This window comes from Psammomys obesus, unplaced genomic scaffold (assembly GCF_907164565.1).
Source record: "Psammomys obesus unplaced genomic scaffold, mPsaObe1.curated_primary_1811, whole genome shotgun sequence".
Lineage (NCBI taxonomy): Eukaryota > Metazoa > Chordata > Mammalia > Rodentia > Muridae > Psammomys > Psammomys obesus.
Genome location: NW_026596064.1, coordinates 2,850,221 through 2,878,127, shown reverse-complemented (window position 1 = coordinate 2,878,127; position 27,907 = coordinate 2,850,221). Strand labels below are relative to the sequence as shown.

General features: G+C 44.7%; 1 protein-coding gene across 2 annotated transcripts in view; it reads left to right on the top strand.

Moving 5' to 3' along the window:
• The window catches only part of Dgkg (diacylglycerol kinase gamma), a 192,616-nt gene that overhangs the window by 38,706 nt on the left and 126,003 nt on the right, over positions 1–27,907 (top strand). For both annotated transcript variants that reach the window (XM_055625066.1, XM_055625065.1), the window contains exons 3-6: positions 10,932–11,008; positions 18,313–18,478; positions 19,008–19,061; positions 27,288–27,458. In XM_055625066.1, the coding sequence (XP_055481041.1) occupies positions 10,932–11,008; positions 18,313–18,478; positions 19,008–19,061; positions 27,288–27,458 (468 nt within the window). The remainder of the gene's footprint in view (positions 1–10,931; positions 11,009–18,312; positions 18,479–19,007; positions 19,062–27,287; positions 27,459–27,907) is intronic.

Genomic DNA, 27,907 nt, shown 5'->3' with positions numbered 1-27,907 from the left:
CCGGGGTTCTCTATGCGTTCCTAGCCTGCTCCGTGCTCTGACTCTCCTCACTGAAGCGACTGTGGAGGCTCCTGGCCCCGGAATTACTATGGTAACATCCGTCTCCCTCTTCCAGCCCCTGCAGAGAGCACTACTCGGGTTGTTTTGCTTCTCCATGTGTTCTTGGCTCTCTGGAAGAATTACAAGGTTTATTTGTACTCCCCAGTCTTCTCTTGGCATCACCCCGATACCACCTCCCCTCATTAAAAATTACCTACAATCACTTTAGTATTTAAACCACATGCCCCTAGCCTCTGCCTCGTGGTCTCTTCTGAGTTGTAGGAGGTAAGTCTGAACTGTTAGGCCATCACCAGGAGCATTGCTGGAGGCTGCTTCGCCCAAAGGGAGGGCGTCCAGCATGGCGGTAATTAGTGTCATCCTGGGCTTGGTCCAGATCTAAAGATTGAAAACCTGAATTTGCCCCAGATCCCAGACAACTTCTCTGCTCATTACAATTCAAGAAACTCTCCTAGGAAACCTTAAGGAATGGGGAGTTTGACACCTTCAGATTTCACTCATGTACACAGGTTTTCTGATTCCCTTTTAAAATGTTGATTCAGGGTCAACTCCAAGCTTAACAGTAGAGTTCACAGCTAGAAGGTAGAGTATAAGCTAGAAGGTAGCGTATAAGGGTTCTGGTCCAGATAGTGAGGTTCTGCTGTCTACGCAGTCTCCCGTTGGTCTACTTGTTCTCACAGAGCACATCCCCGCCCCACACCCACACAGCAAATGCTCTGCCAAAATTGAGCTGATTGGTTTTAACTCTAAAGCCGATAGGCTTTCACTTTTCTTAAAGGCTAGGAACAGATGTTTCGTTTAGGTCCCAAGTCTCCTGGCTCATGAAACATAAGGGATAATCATGGATTGAAATTTTTCTGAAAGTGGTTGTAACAGCTAGTGACCTCCCTCTGAGGAGAACCTTCCACACACCTGACCGGGAGTGGATCTGTCTGCCCATGGTCTGGGTTTGTACAAAACCTAGGCCAGCTTTGCTAAGCAGCTGAACAGTTTGACCCACTCAGTGGAGCCACTTGAATAATGGAAGTCGTCTGCTGCACATACCAACTGCAGACTGTGCCACAACTGTGATCTTTTTTTCTGTAATTATCCGACAAGGCCTCTCAAGGTAGTCCTCGCCCTTAAGAACATTACCAGATGACAGAACAGTGATCCCCAGAACAGCTTACGTTTTAATCTGTTAGGAAGATTTCTAATATATTACTTGCTGAACATCCCGATAGAACGAGATCTTGAGACCAGGTTTTGGGTCACATGGGAGTTGCCCAGTTGACTCTAACATGCAGCCAGATTTCAGAGCCACAGTCCTGGAGTTCCAAAGGGTCCTATCTCCTGACTTAGTTTTCATCTACTGAGTAAAGCCGACAGCCATGACCTGATTACTCAGATAAGTTAAAGAAAAAAAGAAAAGAAAACAAGAGGAACACACTCACCTCCTGTGTGCCCTTGAAAGAAACATTCAAGTTTAATAAACTTTGTTTCCTCCTCAACATAGGGATGATGTTACATCAGAAGGTAGTAAATGTTTCAGTCACTAAGGCAGTGCACATGACTTCACTAACCCGCAATGGATGGGAATTGTTGTCGGAATGATAGACATGATGGTACTCTCGACACTCATAAATGCAACTTCCTGTCCTCAGAGTCTGTGGTGGCACTGTGACACAGGGCTTGGCAAAAGAAGTCTTTGCTGAGGTTACACCACTGGGCCCACAATAATGCCTGAAATAAGATGAGGGTTGTTTCCAAGAAGCCTCTCATTGTAGACACACCTTCCTCATGGAAAAAGAAATCTCCCATGTAGAAATGGCCAGAAGGTATCAGAGGACATTGAGAGAAAGGAATGTCATCCATATTTGAGAATTGGGTTGTTTCTCTGTTGTTGCAGTGGGTCTATAAAAGCCCTGTCCTGGGTAATTTTATGTCAAGTTGACGCAAGCTAGAGTCATCTGCAAAGAGGGAACCTCAACTGAGAAAACTGTCTCTATCAGATTGTTCTATAGGCAAGTCTGTGGGGCAGACTTGATAAATGATCACTGTGGGTGATGCCATCCCTGGGCTGGTGGTTCTGAGTGTTATAAGAAGGCAAACTGGGCAAGCCATGAGGAACAAGCTAGTGGGCAGCATTCCTTCTTTCCCTCCGCTTCAGCTCCTGCCTCCAGGTTTCTGCTTTGAGTTCCAACGCTGGCCTCCTTTAGTGATAAGGTATGACTGTATATGCCAAATAATAAGCCCTTTTTTTCTCCCCAAGTTGCTTTTGATCGTGGTCTTTAAGACAGCAATATAAAGCTAACTAAAACAAGTCCCCACGGGACAAAGTAAAATCATTTGTGAGGAGAAATGCCCTGATGGGAAATTAGTCATAAATACTTTGAGCTGTTAGAGAGGTTTGCTTTTATTTAATTTTGAGCTACTGATTAATCATCTAAGATGGCTTTCTTGATTTTCTTTTTAAGATCTTGTTAAATGTAAAATTTGATAAGTATGAATGTATGGTCGCGTCACATTTAAGTACAGAGCAGGTTTTGGAAATAGAAACATAACATTTCAGGGTCACAATATTTCTACTAAATTGAACTTGGGAGTTTCTCAACTGTGAAAATAATTATCAAAGAGTATGGGTTCTGTTGAAATTAACTCTTGATCCCCAATCACAAGTCTGACTTTATATTGCCTTTACAGAAGGCACACTGGGGTGTTCATTTCTCAGATTTGCAGTGTTTAAATCGGGCACTTTAGCTGAGTTGAAAGCATGGCCCTAAAACAGATCATAAAATATAGGATTTCCGTAGGTGATACAACTCCTTATGGGATAATTAAGACTTATATGTGAGAGTGACTGAGCTCTGGCCTGCTTCTCTGCACACTTCCTTTCCGGTTCAAGTTTGGTCTTTAAAAAACAAAGTCCCAGCTCATTACTCCACTATTCAAAATGTCGTTAATGGTTTTGAACCATTCAGTTGGTTGGCATTCAAGAACCCCACAGACCTGGCGCCAATCTATTGTCAGGTTCTAAATTTTTCTAGGTGTTCTAGGAGCCCTCCATCTTGGCTCATTTTGGCTCTTCTAGGAAGAGTCCCTTCAACTTCATAGCTGCCTTTAAAAACATTACTCAGGTGCTGCAGACCCCAGCGTAACCCAGAACCAGCCCCTACCTGGACCTCAGTCTCATCTTGACTTTATTTCTTGTTCATTTGGTATCATCATTGCAACCACAACAGTCACAGTTTACCTTGTGCTAGCAAATATTTGCTAAACAATAGCGAATAATGCTGAAGAGAAAGGACACGGACTTTTGAGCTGGGCGCTACCTTAAAACCTTTGCTCTTGGGTAGGTCACTTCATCTTTATGACTTTTACTTCATTTGTGGGCTGAAGGAAGCATGCCCTTTTTTTTATAAGAAATTATTAAAAGAGCATTTATGAGAATTCACAGGTAGATGTTCCCATCACCACCCTACTCAACCTTTTCCCCACCAGTGCTGCTACAATGCCTTGCAGCATCTTCCTACCCTCAGCGCTCTCTGAATTGAATGGAAGCAACCCAAATTTGTTGGCATCTGCTGCCTTGATCTTACTGAGCCATTAACTTCTCAACATCTGTTTCTGGGTTTTAGAAAGAAATTTCCATTTTTAGGCAACAGCAGCATTTTCGTGTAGCATTTCAAAATGCTTCAATCCTGCAATGATTATAACTTCTGTTTGATAGACTCCCAGTCAGCAAAACAACAGAGAACAGCCCAGCCTGTGAAGGATCCTTCACTCAGGTGTTTAAACAGAAGCAATAGTGAAGCCTGAAGAAGCTTTTAGTTAGCCACAATTCCTGGAGGTAGGGGAAGCACCGGTCATGGAGACACTGATTTCCTTCACAGTCTACTGTGTCAAGTCACACATGTACAAGTGATGCATTTTTATGACAATTATTGATTCCTTTTGTTCTCCGTTCTTACAAAATTCCTGCAAAGCAGCAACCAGTGTTTTTCCTGTGGCTTCTGAATATTTAAGATTTATTTTTGATTTATGTGTCTGAGCATTTTTGCCTACATGTGGACTCAAGTGCTGAGCCGCCTCTCTAGCCCCTTCTGGATTATTTTCTATAGAGAGCACAGTTTTTTAAGTCACCATGCTCCCTGAATCCCCTAAATATCCACTTCCCCTTCCTGGCAAATGTCACCTACAGGGAGCAGTGAGGGAGAAATGCAGAGGCTCAGCTTCCAGAGGAAACTTCTCACTGTCAGAAATATGATAGATATGATAGCCTTAGAATATCAAATCAGGCAGGTTAACTGTAAGACATAATTGAGGTTAATTTTTTTTGTGTCAGGATGCATAACTCAATTCTTTCCATCAAGATGCAGAATAAAAATTAAGAAAAAGGGGACAAAAAGGTCAGGATCTCAGAGCTGGAAGAAACCTCTCCTCAGTACAATGTTTCAGCTCACCAGCACTTTGCACTGAATATACTGAAGGAAACTGCCTTTTCCAAGACACATCCTTCTCCTGCATACCAGAAACACACCTCAGCCACAAAGATAGACATTGCCTGAGAGTAAAGGGCTGGAAAAAGGTTTTCCAAGCAAACAGGCCCAAAAAAGCAAACTGGAGTAGGCATTCTAATATCTATTAAAATAGACTTTCAACCAAAAATAATCAAAAAAGATGAGGAAGAACACTTCAAACTCATCAAAGGAAAAATCCACCAAGAAAGCATCTTAAGTCTGAACTTCTATGCCCCAAATACACGGACACCCCACATTTGTAAAAGAAACATTATTAAAGTTTAAAACACACATCAATCTCCACACATTAATAGTGTGAGACTTCAACACTCCACTCCAACCAAAGGACAGGTCAACAAAACAAAAACTAAACATAGAAATAATGACACTAACAGATATCATGAACCAAATGGACCAAACAGACATCTACAGAACTTTTCACCCAAACACAAAAGAATATACTTTCTTCTCAGCACCTCACAGAACCTTCTCCAAAATAGACCATATAGTCAGTCACAAAGCAAGCGTCAACAGATACAAGAAGACTGAAATAATCCCTTGTATCTTATCAGACCATCATGGACTAAAGCTGGACCTCAACAACAACAACAACAACAAAAATAGCAAAAGCCTATACTCGCAAAGAAACTGAACAACTCTCTACTCAATGACAGCTGGGTCAGGGAATAAATAAAGAAATAAATTAAAGACGTTTTAGAATTCAATGAAAATGAAGGCACAACATACCTAAACTTATGAGACACAATGAAAACAGTGTTAAGATGAAAGTTCATAGCACTAAGTACCTTCATAAAGAAATTGGAGACATCTCATACAAGCAACTTAACGGCACACCTGAAAGCTCTAAAACAAGAAGCAGACACACCCAAGAGGAGGAGACAGCTGGAAATAATCAAACTCAGGACTAAAATCAATAACCTAGAAACAAAGAAAACAATTCAAACCATCAATAAAACCAAGAGCTGGTTCTTTGAGAAAATCAGCAAGGTAGAGAAACCCTTAGCCAAACTAACTAAAAGGCAGAGAGAAACTATCCAAATCAACAAATCAAAATTGAAAAATAGCAACAGACACTGAAAAAAATCCACAGAATCATCAGGTCTTACTTCAAAAGCCTATATACCACAAAATTTGAAAATCTAAATGAAATGGACAATTCTCTTGATAGATTCCACTTACCAAAGTTGAATCAATATCAGGTAAACAAATTAAGTAGACCTATATCCCCTGAGGAAATAGAAGCAGTCTCCTAACCAAAAAAAAAAAAAAAAAAAAAAAACCCAGGGCCAGATGGTTTCAGTGAGGAATTCTACCAGACCTTCAAAGAAGAGCTAACACCAATACTCTTCAAACTATTCCACAAAATAGAAACAGAAAGAACGTTCTCAAACTCATTCTATGAGATCACAGTCACCTTGATACCTAAACCAAACAAAAAAAAGAGAATTTTAGACCAATTTCCCTTATGAACATTGCCACAAAAATGCTCAATAATCAATATTCACGAACCAAATCCAAGAACACATCAAAAATATCATCCACCATGACCAAGTAAGCTTCATCCCAGGCATGCAGGGGTGGTTCAATATATGGAAATTCATGCATGTAATCCACCATATAAACAAACTGAAAGGAAAAAAAAAAAAAACACATGATCATCTCCTTAGATGCCAAAAAGCTTTTGACAAAATCCAACATCCGTTCATGTTAAAAGTCTTGGAGAGATCAGGATACAAGGCTCATACCTAAATATAGCAAAGGCAATATATAGCAAGCCTGCAGCCAACATCAAACTAAATGGAGAGGAACTTAAATCAACTCCACCAAAGTGAGGGGCAAGGCAAGGCTGCCCACTCTCCCCATATCTCTTTAATATAGTACTTGAAGTCCTAGCTAGAGCAATAAGATACAAAGATCAAGGGGATACAAATTGGAAAGAAAGAAGCCAACGTATTGCTATTCATGGATGATATGATAATATACATAAGTGACCCCAAAAATTTTACCTGGGAACTCCTACAGCAGATAAACACCTTCAGCAAAATGGCTGGAAACAAAATTAACTAAAAAAAGAAAAATCAGTAGAACTCCTGTATACAAAAGACAAATGGGCTGAGAAAGAAATTAGGGAAACAACACCTTTCACAATAACCACAAAAAAAAAGATAAAATATCTTGGTGTAACTCTAACCATGCAAGTGAAAGACTTGTATCAAAAAAAAATCTCTGAAGAAAGAATTGAAGAAGATATCTGAAGATGGGAAGATCTTCCATGTTCATGGATCAGTAGGATTAACATAGTAAAAATAGCCATCTTACCAAAAGCAATCTATAGATTCAATGCAAGTCCTATCAAAATACCAACACAATTCTTTACAGATCTTGAAAGAACAATTCTCAACTTCATATGGAAAAACAAAAGACCCAGAATAGCTAAAATAATCATGTACAATAAAAGGTCTTCTAGAGGTATCTCCATCCCTGATCTCAAGCTGTACTATAGAGCAACAGTAATAAAACTGCATGGTACTGGCATAGAAACAGACTGGTGGATCAATGGGAATCTAATCAAAGACCCAGAAATAAACACCAAAACCATAAATGGAAAAAAAGATAAATCTTCAACAAATAGTGCTGGTCTAAATGGATGTCTACATGTAGAAAAATGTAGATAGATCCATATTTATCACCCTGCACAAAACTAAAGCCCAAGTGAATCAAAGACCCCAACATAAAACAAGACACACTAAATCTATTAGGAGAAAAAGTGGGGAAGAGCCATGAACTCATTGGTCCAGGAGACAACTTCCTGAACAGAACATCAACAGCCCAGGCTCTAAGATCAATAATTAATAAGCAGGACCTCTTGAAACTGAAAAGCTTCTTTAAGGCAAAGGACACTGTCAACAGAACAAAATGACAGCCTACAGACTGGGAAAAGATCTTCACCAATCCTACATCTGACAAAGGGCTAATATCCAGAATAAGTAAAGAACTCAAGAAATTAAACACCAACAAACTAAATAACCCAAGTAAAAAATAGGGTACAGAGCTAAACAGAGAATTCTCAATAGAGGAATATTGAGTGGCAGACAAACACTTAAAGAAATGTTCAGCATCCTTAGTCAGCGGGGAAATGCAAATCTGAGATTCCATCTTACACCTATCAAAATGGCTAAGATCTAAAACTCAAGTGACAGCACTTGCTGGCAAGGATGTGGAAAAAGGGGAACCCTCCTCCATTGCTGGTGGGAGTGGAAACTTGTACAACCAGTTTGGAACTCAATCTGGCCATTTCTCAGAAAGTTGGAAACAGCTCTACTTCAAGAATCAACTATACCACTCCTGGGCATCTACCCAAAAGATGTTCCACCATACAACAAGGACATTTGCTCAACTATGTTCATAGCAGCTTTATTCGTAATAGCCAGAATCTGGAAACAACCTAGATGTCCCTCAACCAAAGGATAGATAAAGAAACTGTGCTACATCTACACAACAAAATACTGTTCAGCATTAAAAACAAGGACATTGGGGCTGGAGAGATGGCTCAGTGGTTAAGAGCACTGGCTGCTCTTCCAGAGGACCTGAGTTCAATGCCCAGCGCCCACACGGTGGCTCCCAAACATCTATAACAGGATCTGATGTCTTCCTCTGGCATCTGTGTGTACGTCAGATGAAGCACTGTGCATAAATAAATAAAAACTTTAAAAATCTCTAAAAAAAAAAAAAAAAAAACAAAACAAAAAAAAAACAAAAAACAAAAAAAAAAAACAAGGACATCATAAAATTTGCAGGCAAATGGATGGACTTGGAAAAGATCATCCTGAGTGAGGTAATCCAAACCCAGAAATACATGCATGATATATACTCACTTATAAGGGGATATTAGCCATATAGTACAGGATAAACATACTACAATCCACAGGCCTAAAGAAGTTAAATAACAAGGAGAACCCTGGGGAGGATGTTTAATTCTCATTCAGAAGGGCAAACAGAATACACAGGGAAGCCATTGAAGAGAGGGAACAGGAAGGGAGCCTACCACAGATGTCCTCTGAAAAACTCCATCCAGCAGGGGATTGAAACAGATGCTGAGACTCACAGCCAAACTCTGGGCAGAGCTCTGGAAATTGTATGGATGAGTGGGGGGAGGGGGATAGAAGGACCTGGAAGGGACAGGAGCTCCAGAAGACCAACAGAGCCAACAAATCTGGGCTGGGGAGGGGGGCTGTGGAGACTGATGCACCAACCAAGGACCAAGCATAGAGAGGACCTAGGCCCCATGCTCAGATGTAGCCAATAGACAACTCAGTCTCCCTGTGGGCTCCTTAGTAAGGGGAGCAGGGGCTGTCTCCAACATGGACTCTGTTGCCTGCTCTTCAGGCACTTGCCCCTGGTGGGGCAGCCTTGTCAGACCACAGAGGAAGAGGATCCAGGCAGTCCTGATGAGATTTGATAGGCTAGGGTCAGTTGATAGGGGAGTAGGGCTCCCCTTTTCTGAGGACTAGGGGAAAGGGGTAGTGAGGAAAGAAGGAGGGAAGGTGGAGCCCAGAAGAGATGAGGGGTGGGGCTACCATTGTGATGTAAAGTGAATAATTTTTTTTTAATTTAAATGTTAAAATATATGAGAAAAAAAGGAACTCTCTTTTCTTTTTTTTTTTTTCCAGGAGCGGGGAGGCAAAGGCTGGGTTTTTATTTGCCTTGTTCTTGTTTTGAAAGGGCGGTCTGTCTGTTTGTTTGAGATAGGGTCTCTGGGTGTAGCCCAAATTGGCCTGAGACTCTCGATTCTCCTGACCCAGCCTCCCAGATTCTGAAATTACAGGCGTACATTATCACACTCAACCCGTGATGTGTATTTTGAAATAATGTCTCTCATATTCAGGTCAAACCTACTAAGTAGCCAAGGCTAGCTTGACTCCTGACCATCCTGCCTCCGCTTCCTGAATGCTAACAAAATTTTTTTTAATGTTTTGAACTTTTACTTAGAAGCCAAGATAGTGGCACAAGCTTGTAATCCCAGCACTGAGAAGGTGGAATTCGAGTCCTTGTTGGCTGCATAGTGAGTTAGAAGCAATCCCAGGACAGTTAAGACCCTGTGTGGAAAACAATAAATTCCTCTCAGATGATCACACATGCATAGACATATTTGAAATGTGTCTTATGTCAGACACTGGTTTGGTATGAAAGGACCCAGCAGCAGTGACAGCACTCCAGTCCTCCTCAGTTGTACCAGAGACACTGCCCCGTGGCCCCCAGAAGGTCCTCCCTTTGCTGCACCCCAGTCTGACACAACAGTCTTCATATGACTTGGGAGGCTGGAGGTGCATGTGTGTATATTTGTGTGTATATGTTCGTGTAGACAGGCGTGCATATGGGTGCATGTGCGTGTGGTGGCCCGGGGTTACCCTTATGTGTCACTCCACGGGTGCCATCCGTCCTCTCACGGTCACACCCAGGCCCCCAAGGATAGCAAGCCCTCTGCTGGCTGAGCTGCCTTCCACTCCAGTCTTTTAAATCAAATCACTGAGGGAAGGAAGAGGGTCAAAAGGGACCAGGAAGAATACATGTAAATAAGTTCAGTAAGTATGTTTTCATTCCACAGATACATGATTCAAAGAAAGGATCGAGATAGACAAGCTAATAAACAGTAGGCTACTGTCTGTAAGGGCTGCAGCAGAGCTGTATGCCTGTCATGTAGGAGCCATGGGTGGGAATAAGTCTGCCCCAAAGGAAGGTTTTACAATACCCTGAGTGTACACAGGGTACTCAATATTGAGGGAAGCATGAGAGGCAGAGAAAAATGCGATGGGAGAATATACAGTATATTTGGAAATTTCTGGAAACACCTCACGTGTTGAAAAAGCTCGGAGAGTGGTGAAAGAATTGGACTAAATCAGATCACCAGGGGCTGAACCCAAGCTAAGAGTGAAAATCCCCTGAGGCTGGATGGGAGCTGATCAGATGGGTGTTTGGGAAACACCAGGGGCTGGGGAGATGGCTCTGAGGGTCAGAGCAGAGTGTAAGGACCTGAATTTGGTTCCCAGCACCCACATCAGGCGGCTCACTCCACCTGTAACTACAGCTCCAGGGGATCCGACACCCACTCTGACCCACACACAGACAAACACACACTTTAAAATAAAAATGAAATCCTTTTTAGGAGAAAGATAGTTCACATATCAGAAAAGAGCGATGACTGGGAAAAGGGGGAAGGATGCAAGGGCAGACAGGACTCTTCTCCATATGGCCCTGCAGGGATGCTCCATCATAATCTAGCTAGGCAGAGTTTGTCTGGCCCGAGTTTTCACTAGCAGCTTACCTGTGTTTTCCACTTGGATTGTGTCTCTCCAGATTCCTCCAAGAAGATAAAAGATGTATTGACCGAGTTTAATGAAGGGGGAAGCCTCAAGCAACATGACCCACACAAAGTAAGACTATTTCCAATTCAAGTCTTCTTTTTAAAAACCTGTGCTCTGTGCTCCAGCCTTTCCCTGCTGGCGCTTCACTTACCCTGAAGACCTTTGTCGGTTCCCCCAGGTCTCAAGCGTGCCGTGCACACCGTCTGTGTTTCGCCGTCCATTCACACGCCCACATTGGCCTACGAGCCTCCGCCATGCTTCTTCTGCTCGTGGCCCTTGCTCCTCTCCCTCTCCTCCCGGGCAGGCCTCCTCCCCTACGTGCCCTTTGCCATCACTGTGGGTCAGCTGTTTGTGTCCTGTTCTGAGTATAAATCTGCTCCTCCTCTGTTTGGATTATCGGTGGGCATTGCTGAACGGAAACCGCTCCCCATTCTTTCTCCATTCTCCCTGTTCCTGTGTTTTCCCCATCAGTCTGCCTGTGTCTATTAGATGTTTCCCAGTGACACAATGGCATTATTTCTCCTCAGTTAAAATATTTTTACTGTGTCTGTATGCACTGGCTCCAAGTTCTCTTCAACGTTCTCCAGAATCCTTCAAGCAGTGGGTAACACGCATTCCTTCACTGATGCCGCTAGTCAAGATGCCTTGTGACTGAATCCACAGTGATGCCATTCATGGCACTGGATGCACTTTGTCAGATCCTTCTTCATCCTCTTCCTTCCAGGACCCCACACTCTGAGTTTTTCTCTTTCTCCTGCCCTTGACATTTTCACCTGAAAATGAAATAGACATCTCAGTCAGGCTCGCCGTGAGCTAAACTGATGTCCTGAATCTTCCCCTGTGAAACACATTTCTCTAGAAGTCAGTCCATGACAACTCGATTAGCAATAGGCTAATCACTTGAGTGATTAACCTAAGAGCATGTAATCATTATTGACTTATCTCTTATGCTCACTTCCTCATCCAGCTCAGCAGAAAACGCCACCGCTTCTACCTTTAAAACAGATCCGCTTCACGTTCCTGCCTGGCTCCATGACCCGTCATCACACTCACAGCACTGAGGCATCACTGGGCTCCCCACCTCCTCTCTTGCCCTTTGAAGTCAGCTCCCCACACACATCCTGACCAGTCTGTTAGAACATACGTTCGAGCCGTCATTCATTACCCCTAGTCCCTGTTCAGGGCCGTCTAGACCGCCTCTGTTCTCTAGCTTTATTTTTTGCTACTCTCCCTTTCTCGGCTTTTCCTGACATATTAGCCTCCTTGGTGCTGCTGCTGGACTCTGTAACCTCAGCAGCACCTTGCTTGCTCTTCCTTCTCCCAGGATGCCCTCTGACACATTCTTTGTTTCTTCACCTCCTCCGAGCAGATGCTCAAACCCCCTTCCCGGTGATTGTCACCTTCTTTATCCCAGAAGTGAAGCCTTCTTCCTTCACACTTCCTATCCTATTGCTCGGCTCTATTTTTCTTAGTACTTCTCGCCATCTGTCACGCTAACTAATTTACTTAATTAATTCCCCGTCTCTCTCACCAGAATATATTTGCTCACTGCTGTGTCTCCAGAGCCCAGGAGAGTATTTGGCTCATAGCAAGCCTTTGACAAATACTTTTTGAATGAGTAAATGAATGCAAGGCCTCTTCCCATTTTTAAGTTGAAGGCGTTAATAATTCTAGGGTGTGCAGGCATTGGGCTAGGCTCCACAGAGGAGACAAAGATCATGAAGCATAGTGGCTAGCCTCTGGGTTTCCCCATTGCCGCCAGGATTAAGTTTGAGTATCCCATGGTTTTAGACTAGCCTTTTACCTCTGCCGTCACCCAGCAATGTGGTCTTTTAGGATATTTCATTTCATCTTCATCCTCTCATCTGTGAACTGAAACTAATGAGAATGTCACAAATTTGAAGGTAATAGGTGGGTGAATTAAAAAAGAAAAATTTTGTAAGACATTGACTACTTTATAGGGCATTTTTATCTCCCTGTCTCCATCTATCTCCCTCCCCAGAATGTCTTATACGCTCCTCCTTTTACCTGCTCTTAGCTCATTTTATGGAGACTTTTTTTTTGGGGGGGGGAGTGACAGCTCAGCAAAAGTAATTAGGGACGAGGCTGCCATGCACTTATTCACACTGTCATTCACTCAACAAACCTAAGCCAGGGCTTTCTGCGTTGGCAACCAGGAGCAGAGGCTGTTCTCATGGTGTACCTGACTGAGAAGGGCTTAGCAAAAAAAAAAAAAACAAAAACGCCAGTCACTGGGAGAAAGAAGTGGGAGGGGGTTGACAGAACAGAAAGAGAACACACCACATCAAAGAGCATTCCTGAGGAGAAGCCATGCAGCGCAGCAAAGAACTCCCTGCCCCACACCTCCCACCTCCAACTCCAAAACCAGGGAACAAAGGCTGGCAGGAGCTGGTAGTCAGCCCGTCCACCTGGGGGCTGATGTGTAGGAGGGGAACAATTTGGTCAGGGCTACCACGGGGTGTCAAAGCCAACAGGACCTTTGAGAAGCAGGGAGCTTGTCTGTTATGAGTGTGCAGACGCCCTCACACCCTTCAGGGTTGGTCTTCTCTCTTTCTATGCCTGGTCCTGCAGCATCCCTGGGTGGGAGGGGGAGAGGGGAGGCTATGCCACTCTGAATTCATTCTCTCAAACAGTGTGCCTGACTTCTGGTAGGTGTAATGGCATGGCGTGGGGTTGGAGAAATAACATTTCTCTTGAGCTTGATGGCTTCCTGTGGCTGGAATGCCTTCGTGAGAAAGGAGTTGGCCATGCACAGTGGCAGCTTGCTGAAGAAGCCAGAATGGAAGTGGAAATTCGCAGAGTGGCACGTCTAGCCGTGATGAGCACGCCCTTGCCTTCATCGCTAAGTGATTCTCTGGAGAGAAGCGCAGTGGTGACAGATAGAGAGTAGGAAAAACTCAACAGAGCAAATAAGGTGGTGGCCCAATGGCACTCAGACACACGGAGCACGAGTTCTAGCTCGGTGGTATGCATGGTGACCTAGAGCAGGCTGGTGAGACTGCCTCACACAGTTGTCTCCTGCCTGGTGTACAGCAGGGTTCCCCAACTTCTCTCCTCCCTTCTAGACCTGGATAGGAATTAGCAGGACCTCTCAAAACAGGTTACAGGCATAGTGTTTGTCTACTTGGTTGCTTCATGGATTTGCAGCTCCTGAGAGAACATGAATGATGAGAATGATTAAATCAAGGTGATGGTTCCTTAAGCCTCCTAATGGCGTGCCTCCGTCCTAATGGCTGATGTCTAGTCAACCCGTCCTTACCAGGTCACCCACTAAACATCTACTTAACAGTCACTGTTCTTGGATGGTGCTTGTATGGAACCTCCTAGCCTATACATCATCTCTAGAGGAACACACAGTCACTCTCCCTTGCTCACTGAACTTGCGGTGCCTGGAGGGAGAGGCTGGGAGCACTAAACCAGCCCAGAGGCCTGTGGCTGAAACAGTAGGCATCCAGAGCCTGGCTTCCAGTTTGTCCTACCTCTAGTGGGCTAAGACAGGTCACCGAATGTCCTGAGCACCAGTGGCATAAGGAGACGCGGGCCCTCTAAGGGTTTTTCTGGTTTGAATGTTCTACGTTGGCTCCAGGCCATTCCATTTCCCAGATGATGCTGAAGTTGGACCATGCATGGTACACATGAATTTGCTCAGCATTACTTCCTGAGAGCTCGCAGCACTGTACCTGTTCTCATCCTGTGGCACTCAGCACTGCTGACCATGCAGTGCAGCCATTTCAATACGTTTACCTGTATGTATAGAATACTGAGTCGCTCTGTGTGTCTGTGTGTCTGTCTGTCTCTCTCTCTCTCTCCAACTCTCCCTCTCTCTATCTCCTACATATACCCATATATACACATTTGGACCCCACAATAACTGACGACAGACATGGACCACACAGTAAGCCATTCATTTGATGTACCAACTGGGAAGCCAATATCTATTCAAATGTCTACAAGGAAATATTTTGATGAATGGTTCAGGAGACAAAAATTAAATGAAACATTCTCATTATCATCCAGGACCTCTGACTCTAGTCTGAGAACATCTAACAATCAGCCGTGTTAATCCACAAGAGCATCCATGAGTTTCACAAGGCAGGAACCAGGATGCAAATTAAATAAATTGAGGTGCAGGAAATCTCCCCAGGTTTCAGGCAGAGGTGACACCTGTATTGGGCTTCGAAGCATCACTGTAGCTTAACAGCTAAAGACAGAAGTGGGTTATGGAACTCATTCAGGAAAGAAGGGTATAGTGTGGTCAGGATGTGTAGCTGCATGTAACAGATCGCAAGAGAAATGGCAGATGGGAGGAGGGTTTGAAGTGACTCTGCACCTAGGCTGAAGTGGAATTACAGAGACAGTTCTGAATCCCAAAGGTCCGAAAGTACCTAGGATGAATAACTGGACGATAGCAACATTAGTTATATATTACTATATATTCAAGCTTCTGTTTATATTCTCTTGGGTTCATCCAGATTTCGTCTCTGTATGCAGGGTATCTCACATACTCCAGGAGAGCAATCATGCATAAGCTGCTCTCAAAACGCTCCCATGGGCAATTATAAGCCATGGAAATTTTTTGAGTAGGAAATCAATCTTCTCACAGTTGCGCTTTGGGGAAATCCACCTGTCACAGCTTGGCACTTCCCACACTGATCTTCTTAAGTCACCTTTTGAATTTGTTGGTTTGGCTTTTTTGTTTTTGTTTTGTTGTTGTTGTTGTTTTCATCACAATCTATTGGAGTTTTTTTTAGCTAGCCTTTTTGTTTTGGTTTGGTTTTTGAGACAGGGTCTCTCTGCCTAGCGTTCGCTGTCCTGGACTCACTCTGTAGACCAGGCTGGTCTCGAACTCACAGAGATCTGCTGCATCTACCTCCCAAGTGCTGGGATTAAAGATGTGTGCCACCATAGCCAGCCACTAAACTTTCTTTTTAATACCTTCTTTTTCAAAAATGTTTCATTCTTATAGTTTCCATTCGGTGTATCTCAAAACTGTAGTTTAAACCAGTACTTTTCAGTTAAAGTAGTACAAAAAGATAACGCAAAAGAGCTTTTAAAATAAAAGAATGGGCAACAATGTCATTAACAAAGATTCGATCGAATCCAAACAGGGAATGGGGAGTACCAAAATAGAATCACAATGTGGAAAATAGCTTCAATAGGAGAGGGTAAAAGTCTTCAGAGAGCTGAGATGAGGTTGTCAACAAAGAGAAAACTATGCTTAGGGCCTCCGAGAAAGCAGATCATGGGCAAAAGACAGGAACCCAAACAGAAGGGAGTCGGGGCAGGGGGAGGAGCCCGTGTGGTCTCCCTGGTAAAGGGAACCAGGAACCTTTCAGAACGCACAGGTAGAGGACGGGCAAATAATGGAAGATGCCGTCAGAGGCAGTGCAGGCAGAAGCGAGGTGCGAAGTGGATGGGTGACACCTGAAAAGGGGAGGAACTGACTTTGTTGCTGTGTCCTGGGAAAGCTTAGAGGATGTGTGCAGAAAGGATGGTCTGGGGGAGAACAGAGACAGAGAGGCAGAAAGGGAATGCAGCAAAGACTCCAAGACCTGGGACAGAAAAGGGACAGAGAGCTGGATAGTTCTCACAATGAATGTCAGTCAAACATGTGCTGGTTTCTTTTAATCTGAAAATTAAATAAATGAGTAAGCAAGTAGCCTGTGTCCAACTGCATCAGGATTCTTTCACACTGCAAAAGAGGTCAATTGGAGAGCCCAGGACTAAGCAGAGATTGGTAACGAGCCCGATGGAGCCCACACCTGACTCTGTTCACTCGAGTCGGCTCCTGATTCTGGGAAGGCTTGCTGAATCCCCGGAACATGAAAGGGGCTAAACTCTATCAGCACTTTCCAGAGAGCACCAAGTGGGTTTCCAAAAAAGAATTCTATTCCCCCTGGCTGTTATTATGCACAGAAGCCAGCACAGCAGCTCTTGGGGCAGCGATTCTTCAAATGGTTTCCAGGAGCGTCTGTGATTTGATGAAGCGCCATCGACATGAAAGCGCAAGCCAGCGATGACTCACAGCAAACTGTTGTTGTTATTGTTGGTGAGTGTTTGCTGAGGGCGTGGATGCTCAAAGCCTGGGACCAGATGCCAGGCAGTACCAAGAGACATAACAGGGACAGGGTCTAGTTTTTGCCATGCCCCTTGGCTCCACCTTCTGTCCTTAGCTTCCTGCCTCCCTTGATGCCTACAGCCTTCACAATGACATGTTATGGGTCACAGCTGAGCCAGACCCATACAATAGCTTTTCATATCGGCATCTGCCTAGAGAAAATGAGAATTATGAAAGCAGTGTAGGGCTGAGCCTGTCCTTTAATCCTCAATCTCTTCTGCTTTCTGAGAACTGAACTCAAGAATCAGAGAAAACTCACAGTAAGCACAAAAGAACCTTTCTTTCCATCCTGTTTTCTACAACCTTTTTCATCTTAACCAGAATCTTCAAGCACCGACTGAGTCCTTGCTCCGTACAACCATGACCTTCACATGGGCCTGGGCAGAGGCAGAGCCCTAAAGCCCACCGTTTATGAACACATATTTATATCTGTGGTTTGGTAATTCTTTGAGAATTACCTACATGTGGTGCATTTTGATGACACCCACCACCCACTCCTCCCACTAACTCCTCTGAGACCCACCCCAACTCCCCCACCCCTTTCCAACACAGCATCCTCTTTTGTTTGATGACCCACGAAGTCCAGCTTGTGCTCTGCATATACTCATGGGCACAGGACAGTCCACCGAAGCGTGGTAGACCAACCAGGAACCACACCCTTCGTGAAAGCTGACTCACTCCCCGACGAGCCAACAACTGTCCATCTGTCCTCAGCTAGGGTGAGGAGGCATGAACCTGTCTCCTCTGCGTTCTGTAATGTTAACTGGCTTGATCGTATGCAGGCCTTATGCAAGGAAGCACAGCTGCTGTGTTAATGAGTGTAGCTGTCCTGTAATGTCTTGAGAGCACTCTTTCAGTCCAGTCCACCCCAACATCTGACTCTTACAATGTGTCTGTCTCTTCTTTCACAGTAGTCTCTGAGCCCTAGTGGGGGGGGGGGGGATATCAGCCCTACTTGTCATCCAAATTTAGACCAAACCATATCCTATTACAAAAGCCTCCCTTGTTTCTGTGTCTGATGGTCAGCCACCACGTTTATTCTGTCTGTGTCCCACCCCCTGTCCCCTGTCCCTCAGACTCTCTGTGTCCTCCTGGCCTCTTCATTCCTGCCCCCACCAACCCCTCCACTTCCATTGCTTTTACTTCACCTGCCTCACCTGCCATGGACCTATTCCCTTTTCTTCCCCATCCTGTCCCTTCCCTCTATTGACTTCTCTCTTCTTGCCCTCCTCAGCCCATTAGCTATGATGTCTTCAAGCTGTTCATGAGGGCATACCTGGAGGTGGACCTTCCTGAGCCACTGAGCACACACCTCTTCCTGGCCTTCAGCCAGAAGCCCAGACAGGAGACACCTGACCACCCAAAGGAGGGGTCCAGCAGTAGTGAGCCCAATGTCTCAGGTACAAGGACCAGCTTTCCCCAAGATGGGAGGATGCTGAACAGCTGTAACCCCTAGCAACAGGCACAGGCACCCGAGATAGTATCTCCCTTAAGGAGGAAGTGGGAGGGAGGCTAAGAGATAGGCACTCCTCTCTTTCTATACCCTCACAGGAACCTGTGTCTGGCTAGTCCTTCAGCGAGAGGAACAAAGAGAAGACAAGTCTTTCACTTGGGGTCAGAGAATAGAACGAGGCAAGAGGGGAAACAAACTAACATGTGGTTGAAACATAAGAGCCTTTCAAACTGGCTTCAGCCACGGTGAGAACATTTGCAGCGCATGTCCCCGACAGCACTAACCAGGGACTGTCAAAGAAGGGAAGTCGTGGCCACTGTCTTACTGGAGTTTCAGAGAGCGTGAGCCAAGCTGACAAGAACCTGGACATAAGCACAACCTACAACAGGCCAGAGCCCACAGGAAGGTTCCCCACGTGCCCCTCTAAGAGTCTAGAGGGCACAGACCTGCCTTTAAGCCTTCTTTTTGTTCCCTAGATTATAATGTGGATAACGCTGCCAAAGCAGATGAGGCCTGCGCTCCAGATACTGGTAAGACATTGGGGCATGAGATTTGGGGGAAGGAGAAGGGACTACTTGGCTAGCTGCTTTTTAGCCCTATAACTGAGGGACTCTAAGGCTCAGCAAAGGTTCTTATCTCCCTTGTCCTGGGACAGAGCAAGTCAAGACTTGGGACAGGTTTCTAGATGTTGGCTTCTGGCAAGTTGCTTGCTGGGGATGGGGAAGAGCCTTTGCAAGAAGCTTGGGAGTGGAGGCTGCATGCCAAGATCTGGCTCTTGGGAGGAAGCTTATATGAGTCTACATTTTACCAATGGATGCCTGAAGAAAATAGGGCAGATATGTGGGAATATGTCCTGACTGGCCAACAAGGGGGACTAGAGAGATGACCCAGGAGTTCAGAACACTGGCTGCTCTTGCTCACAACCCAGTTTAGAATCCCATCACCCAAAAGGCAGCTCACAATGGTCTGTGACTCTTAGTTACCCTCTTTTTGCCTCCATAAGCACCAGGCCTGCAAATGGTGCACAGACATACACCCCAAAAAAAGCACATATACACATAAAATTAAAATTTAATTAAAAAGAAATATGCGTGTCATTTTTGAACAAGTTAGAGAGTTTCTAATAATTGCCAAAGGTACCAGCAAGAAATGGTTTTAAAGATCTGTTTGCTGGGTATCTGCTTCAGACCTTCACATTTATAATGCTTCATACAATGAAGCCAAGGAGACCTGTGGGTCTGGGAATCCTTTCCAGACTTGTGCAACCTCAGATCCCTGCTCTTCTGTCTGCACAGAGCGAGGAAGCCAGATGCTTTGTGGTATGCTCCTTGCAAAGGTACCAATTCAGTTAGTTCATGGTAGAGCCACTGCAGTAGCAATGGTCCATTGGCCCACCTCTGATGAACCAGATCTGGACTCTTCCCTGATGTCAATGAGAAGCCATTTTCCCATGCTCTTGACAGACCCAAGTACTGAAAGGAGCAAGACTCGCCATCTTTGGCATTTGCTTTCATGTCCAATAAAAATGTCCTGCTGGCTCCACTCCTAAACTGGATCAAGCAACAGAACATATTGGCTAAGAATCTTGACCTCATCCCCAGCTCCCACATCACCTAGCAGTTAGCCACGGGCATATTTGGGCAATGTCTGTGTTTGCCTTCTCCTCTGTAAAATGAGGGGACGATAAGCATTGCTGTGTGGGCTGAATGAGTTAGCAGGTGTCTAAAGGCTTAGAACAGTGCTTGGCCCACAGTAAATGCTCAGTGATATTAACAATTAGATCAGTGGTTCTCAGCCTCCTTAATGCTGAGACCCTTGAATACAGTTCCTCATGTTGTGATGACCCCCAACCAGAAAATCGTTTATGTTGCTACTTCATAACTGTAATGTAGCTTCCGTTATGAACTGGAATGTAAATGTCTGTGTTTTCTGATGGTTTTAGGAGACCCCTGTGAAAGGGTCATTTGATCCTCAGAAAGGGTTATGACCCACAGGTTGAGACCACTGCTCTAGATGAACACTCTGTTCTTGGCCCATACATTACAGTCAGCCAGACTCAGACCCCAGCCTCTGGCTCCCGCTGGGCCAGCTTGGCTTCCAGCTCTGAGGGGAAGTCGCTGTAGACTCTGCTCTTTGCTTTTGAGGTTTCAAATACAAACACTCAGTCAGACCTCTTTTACTGCTCAGGATCATGTTGTTGAGATGATTTATACACACACAGAGGTGAATTCCATGAACGCTGAGGATGAAGGATGCAGTTCCATTATATTTTTTCAAATATGTGTCAGACAAAGTAGATAAGAGGTACTACAGCTAAAAGAGAATGGGAACAATTTCATCAGAAAGCTAGCATGAGAGCCTCTTCAAGTGGACACTAGCTGTTCTCCTGATCTTTTTCTTTTCTGGTCCCAAGAGAGAAAGTAGAAGCATTATAAAGCTTTCAGTGTTTGGCAGAAGACTGGTACGTCAGTTAGTTTGGGTTCGTTGTTGTTGTATTCACTATAGAGCTGAGTGCTGCAGTTCCAACTTCTCAGGAGGCTGAGGATCACCTCCTGAGCCCTTGAATTCAAGGCCAGCCTAGGCAACACGGAGACTCCACCTAAAAAGAAGAGGAGGGGCTACAAAAGTGGCACAGTGGTTGATATCACTTGCTGCTAGAAGACCTGAATTCACTTCCCCTGCCCACATCAGGTGGCTGCACCCTGGCTCCAGGGGATCAGAGGCCAGGCGGGGCATACACACCCATGAGCACATAGCCCCATGCAGGCACACACACTGTGCACAATGAAAAAGGATAAAGGTAAGTTCTTTAAGAAGCAGGGGAGAGGAAGGAGAACCAGAGACAGATAGAGGGAGAGGCTGAAAGCCCGAGGAGAGGGGGAGGGAGAAGAGAAAACTAACACTACACATGGAAATGAGAACTCCAGAAATGGAAGGCTATGAGCGCCAGCCTGTGGAGCCCCCCCACACACACACGAAAGCAAGGGCCTTCTTGATGGCTTTGGTGACAGCTGGGGGACAAGACTCTTCAAAGTTGTTGGCTCACCCCTGCCAGCATTTCATCAGCTCTACTACTGTAGGGCCCGGTGTAAACGAATTTAATTTAAGGTTGCTCGTATGGAGCAACAGAGCAAATTCTGACACACTAAAAAAATTCTCCCATCAGGAGGGAAAGGGCAAGGCTTTGAGATATTTTTTTTAAACTCTCAACAAAGAAGCATGCTGCCCCAAGTGTTTACCCAGGCACTTGGAACTCCCAGAGGGACCTTCAGGTTGTATTCTATGCCTTAACGCCCAAAATAATGTAGGCAGAGTTTGTTTGGGTGGCTGAGGAGTAAGCATCAAGGAGCTCGCAGAGGAGAGGTCATGTGGTATTTGAGGACAGGTCAATAGTGATGGTGGTGGTGCTGGACACGGCCTTGCTCACTCTCAGTAGCTCTGTCATTCTGCATCTCAAAGAGAAATTTCCCATAGGCTTCCTTCTGAGGAGGGGATTTGCTATGAACCATTTCGCCTTACTTGTAATGAAGAAAAACAATGGGCCTTACAGGTTAAATCATGAAAAGGCAATTGTGTGATCTGTGGCCCAGAGAGACACGAATATTTTTTCATATTTTTTAAACTGGAGATTTAAAGAAGAACAATCCATTTCCTGCTAGCTCTTCTTCAATGCCCCCATTTACAAAAAGAGAGAGAAAGAATTAGGACCGGGCTAAATGCTTCACAGAGCCCCTTCCTACAAGAGGCAAATCCTGGACTCACTTTCAATCTGGCCATCTGTAGAAAACAGCCTTATCCTGTCGTTCAAGGAAGTAGAAACCAGAAGATGCTAGGTTTTGACTGACATGGCCTCCACCAGCCACACCACTTTCTATGCTCAGGCGTGGCACAAGCTACCTGAGGTCCTTCCTTCCCGGAGCAGGACTTGAGAAACGGTCTTTCATAGAATGCAAGTATTGACTCAAAGCCCCCCGTAGGCATTGTCACTGTGCCCAGCTCAGGATACAAAAAGGAAGGATTTTGGTCCATGGGGTTTTATTTTGTTTCTTAACCTGTTGAGAATTTTTTTTTTTTTTTAACCAACCCACAATATTGGCTATCTGAAGGAAATACCCTGGTGTGTGTGTGTGTGTGTGTGTGTGTATGTGTGTGTGTGTGTGTGTTAGTTTTCCCAGTTATAAGAGCACTGTATGCACACTGTAGACAATTTTAACAGTAACGCTCAAGTCCCCCAAGAAAAAAGAAACTGCAGACAATAAAGATAATAAAGCCTGGTGGCTGACTGGGCCCAGGGTGAAGAGATGACTAGCCAAGCACAGAGGAACTTCAGGGTGGTAAGATTCCTAAGATTCCTCTGCACGATGCTACATTGATGGACACGTGTCTTCATCCTTCAGTGAGACCCATGGGATACAGAACCACTACTGTGGGAGGCAGGCCATGAGGGATGATGGGTCAATGCAGGGCCACCAGTTATGACAAATACAGAACATTTGTGGTGTGTTTGATCTTGAAGGTAGCTACACATGTGGGGCACCACAGGGTGTTATGGTTTTTTGTTTTTCGTTTTTTTCACTTAATGTTATAGTTACAAACATCCCTGTGATTCAAGACTTGGGGTAATCCTCAGTTTTGATACAGTGACCACTTTTTTTTAACATGTTTAAGCAAAAAAAAAAAAAAAAAACGGGTTGGGTCTGGAGAATAAGCCCACCTGACCAAGTCGCATTCCATTTAGCGTAAGCCTATTGCTAGTATTCCAAAACTCTCCCCTCAGCCACTCTGCCCAGCTGTGGGGACTATGAGCAGAGGCAGAGCGGGCAGGTACATCCTTCCTCAGTGACGGGGCTTACAGCAGGGCACTGGGTGAGGGCCAATGTGGTGTAGAAGAGACCACTTGTCTCGATCCTTGAGGGATGTGTCGGGGGACTGGAGGTTTGGATATTTCACGTGTGGGAGCATGAGAAGGAAAGACACTAATGCGACAATCAGGGTCAGGCTTCCTGGATCAGAGCGTCCTACTGCAGACGTAAACTAAACCTTGTTATGAGCTAGAACTGTGTCTCACAATCCACTCAGAACTCAGTGAGCCAATCATCTTCAGGGAAAAAAAAATGTAGTCATATTCTTACGTCGCTCAGTTGAACTGTATTAGCCATAAAATAAGTTACTGAAGTATAAAATCAAAAGCTTCTGAAGTATGTATGCATCTATAAAAGCCAGATAGTTGGACAGCAGGAGGAGCTCATCCACCATCTATGAGAGAAGTCCTTTCTCCAGCCCTGCCCCGCCCCATGCAGCCTGGGGTCTGCCTTCCATCACTATGATTGCCACTGCACCAGCTGGACCCTGTGTGAATGGAATCACGCAGTATTTCCTTCCTTAGCTCTTACTTCTTTTGTTGGGCATAATCATTTTGATATCTGCCCATTTGTGTATATTAGTAGTCAACATATTTTGGTTGTTAATTAGTTCCTATCATTGTCTCATTTGTTGGGGCAGGGGCATTTGGTTAGTTTTCTGTTCGAGATTATTACAAACAAACTTGTAAGTATTCTTTGTAAGTCTTTGTAGGGAGAACTTTGGTTGTCTTGGGTAAACCTTTCGGAATGGAATGCTGAGTATAATGTAGCAGACACTGTGCACATTTCAGTTTATAGGAAACTGTCAAGCTTTTTTCCGAGATCATTGGCCTGCACATGTGTATGTGAACTACATTCATGCCTGGTCCCCACGGAGGCCAGAATAGGGCATCAGATCACCTGCAACTGGAGTTATGGTAGTTGTGAATTCCACGTGGGTGCTGGGAATGAAACCTGTGTCCTCTGCAGGAACAGCTGCTCTTAACCATATTTCTCAATTTCTCTTAACCAAGATTTCTCAATTTTTACGAAATACAATTCAGTATGATTTATTTGTTTGTTTGTTTGTTTGTTTGTTTGTTTGTTTTATGGCTAATCTTTGCTATTGCATCTTAGAAATCTGCTGAGCTCACAATCAGAAAGAACTGGTATCTTAATGCAGTGGATCTAATCCTTTTTTATTTTTTGGATTTTTCATTGGTTTGTTTGTTTTGTTTTGTTTTGTTTTGTTTTTTCAAAGCAGGGTTTCTCTGTGTATAGCTCTTGGCTGTCCTGGAACTCACTTTGTAGACCAGGCTAACTTCTAACTCACAGAGATGCACCTGCCTCTGCTTCCCAAGTGCTGGGGATAAAGGCATGAGCCATCACATCGAGCTGGGTCTAACCCTTTAACATGACGTGTCTCTTCATTAGGTCTCCACTACCTTCTACTTACATATTAAGTTAGCATTGTGTAACTTCTGCATCTACATTCATGAAGAATACTGACATGCCCCTCCCCTTCTCTTGGGTTGTCTTTGATTTGGGCCTTGAAGCAGTGATGGTCTTTTTAAATGGGTTAGGTAGGATTCTTTTTTTAAGGTTTTTTATTTATGTATGTATTTATGTGTATAAGTGCTCTATCTGCATATACATCTGCAGGCCAGAAGAGGGCATCAGATCCCATTATACATGGTTATGAGCCACTGTGTGGTTGCTTGGAATTGAACTCTACTAGTAATGTGTGGATTCCAGGGCCTTCTTCCTCACTGATGAGAGTGAGCATCAGTCCTGACTTTTCTTTGCATTCCAGAGGTTTTTCCTCAAATCCAGCATCTCCCCCTATTCCAATCCCAAACATGCCACCCCCATTTTCTCAGAGGCCCTACTTGAATGATAATGTCCTGTAAACCTTTGCTTCATATCTTTCTGTCCAGGTACTAGTTGAGTCAGGTGGCATAGTAGGTGGATCCGTGTTACTCCATCTTAGAGACAAAGTAGGAGCCATTGATGATGTTCTAATGGGTGAATGACCTGAGCACACAGCTGTGATTTGGGGCATTGGGGACTCCTCAGGGCAAATGGCCATGCTCTCACTTGTCTCCCACGTTATTGTAATACATTTCCATCACATTTCACCCAGGGATGATTTTAATAGTTTGATTACAAAAGCAATTTCATCTCAATCTCCCACACCTCACTATTTCTGTTGTTATCTCATTTGAATTCTTTTTTTTTTCTCTCTTCTTGCCCCCTCAGAGGCTTTCTGCCCTTATTTATAGAGGTTATATCTTCTCACAGCTCCAGAGTATCTCCTCTGAGACTTCTGGGTGAACTTCCTTTCTGTGTTTTGTAGACTCCATCTTGGTCTCTTCATGGGCCCTCTGTGACACACAGGACAAGCCAGAGACCTCCTCTACTGTCAGTCCAAATGACTCCTTTCTAACTCACAGCCCTAGCTGCAGCAAGGGAAGGCCTTCTTCTCTCTCAGCCCTGCTGTCTTGGGTGGAATTGTTCCCCTCCCATCGTGAAGTTCTTTGGTTCTCTGAACAGCGTGAGGTAAACTGCCTTCCCCGGAAGCATTGCCATGGAGGCTGTCTCAGCCTCCGCCTATGTCATCAGCACTCATGGCTTGTTGGCATCACAGTGCCCACATTGGTTTGCCCCCTGGCAGTCTTGTGTTTATCCCATAGTCAGTGGTTTCCAGTGCGTTTTCGTCCCGCGGGATATGAAAAGATTTCTGATGGGTATGAACGGAGCAAAAGCTGAGGGAAGAAGGAACAGAGTACCTCAGAAAATAGAATTTACATAATGAAATAGAACCCTGCGTATCCCGGTTGATAGTGAACTTTGTATTTGTGAACTAGGGGGCAGAGTGTGGGGAAACTTTCCTCACAGAGTATACAACAAGTCGCTTTCTGCATCTTCTTGGCAGCTAAAGTTTCCTAGTTTCTATTGACTGTCAGTAGTAGTTTTCTTTTGACCATCAATCTCTTCATTTGACCTTACGTATATTTGCAGAAAAAAAATTATGAAATATCACATTCTTGCAAGGCTCCAGGGAGCCTAACAAACCTGGGACAGTGAGGGAATGAAAATGAAGGAATGACAAGACACTGGGGTGCAGAAAAGCTGGGTTTAGGTGCTCTAGCCTCTGATGGAGACACAGCAGCACCTGGGAAGTCCAGCAGAATGTTTATCATATACACTTGGACAGGGAGGCAGCTGATCGGGGAGGTGGGGGCGTTACATCAGATAAACAAGGAGACAGGCTTCACTGGCTCAGCTGACGAAATCTCTTGGGGGAAGTGGCCTTTGAGCAGCAGACATGGTGGGAGGACCACAGACGTCATTTCCTGTAGACATTACCATCATTCATACATGAGCCAGAGGAAGCCTCTGCCATCTGAGCCTCACCCGGGGAAGGCCTGGCCACTCCCATGGGTGTGAGACATTGGCCCTTGACATAGCTGGCTCATGGCAACAGCATACATCCACTGAGGACATCATTTGAGGCTTCCTCGGCTCCCCACTAAGAAAGGGTTTGAGTGTGGCGAAAGCCCATTCAGAATTACGTCTTCAAACTAAGTATTTGGAGCAGTATGGTGCAGGATATTTATCTGTTCGTTCTGTTATCACCTGGACCCACTGTCATCATTCCTGAAAATTCAGAGAATGAATAAACTTTCTGCATGGAAATACAGCCTTAAATGAATCACAATAAAGCCATTTAGAGAAAATAACTGCAGACTGGATGTCTGTGGCCATATCACATGACATCTGTTAATAACATTCTTTAAGGCACCCCTATCCCAGCCTCACCTCAACCGTGAAGAGGATGGCACCCTAAGTTTACTGGCATGAAGAATGTTTACTGACATGAAGGTTCTTGGATGGTCTCCTTTTGTCTTTCAGAACCCAAACCGGCTAAGACGCTGGCACCACCTACAGACCCAGAGGCTGCAGTGCTGTGGGGAAACCCTGATGCTCTGTCTTCAAGCTCAGATGCCCCAGTAGTGTACCTGAAGGATGTCGTGTGTTACTTGTCCCTTGTGGAGACTGGGAGACCGCAGGATAAGCTAGAATGTAAGTGCTCGCCCGCCGAGGGTCTCCCAGGGGAAGTCCAGGGTTCCTATCACCGTGTGTGTTTCTTACACGCTGGAGACACAGCTGGACACTGGGGAGGTTTCTCTGGTCCCTTCAGTAGCAGTCATAACAACCTGTCCTAGAACCTGCCCAGGATGCAGCACCAGTATAGAAGTTGGAAGGGAATCTGAGGCCTTGACCATTTGAAAGAAAGAGGGTGCTGCCGAGGACTCAAGATTTCTTTGTCTGGCAGAAAGCCATCTGGACATACGTTTGTGTGCGAGAGAGAGAGAGAGAGTGTAGGGAAAAGATATCCAATATCTGATCTTCCCCTATGCTGTGAACAAGGAACTGTGAAACTGTAGTACTTCCTTCCTCCTTTCCCTTCCTCCCTGTTCTTTCATGTTATGTTATGTTATGTTATGTTATGTTATGTTATGTTATGTTAT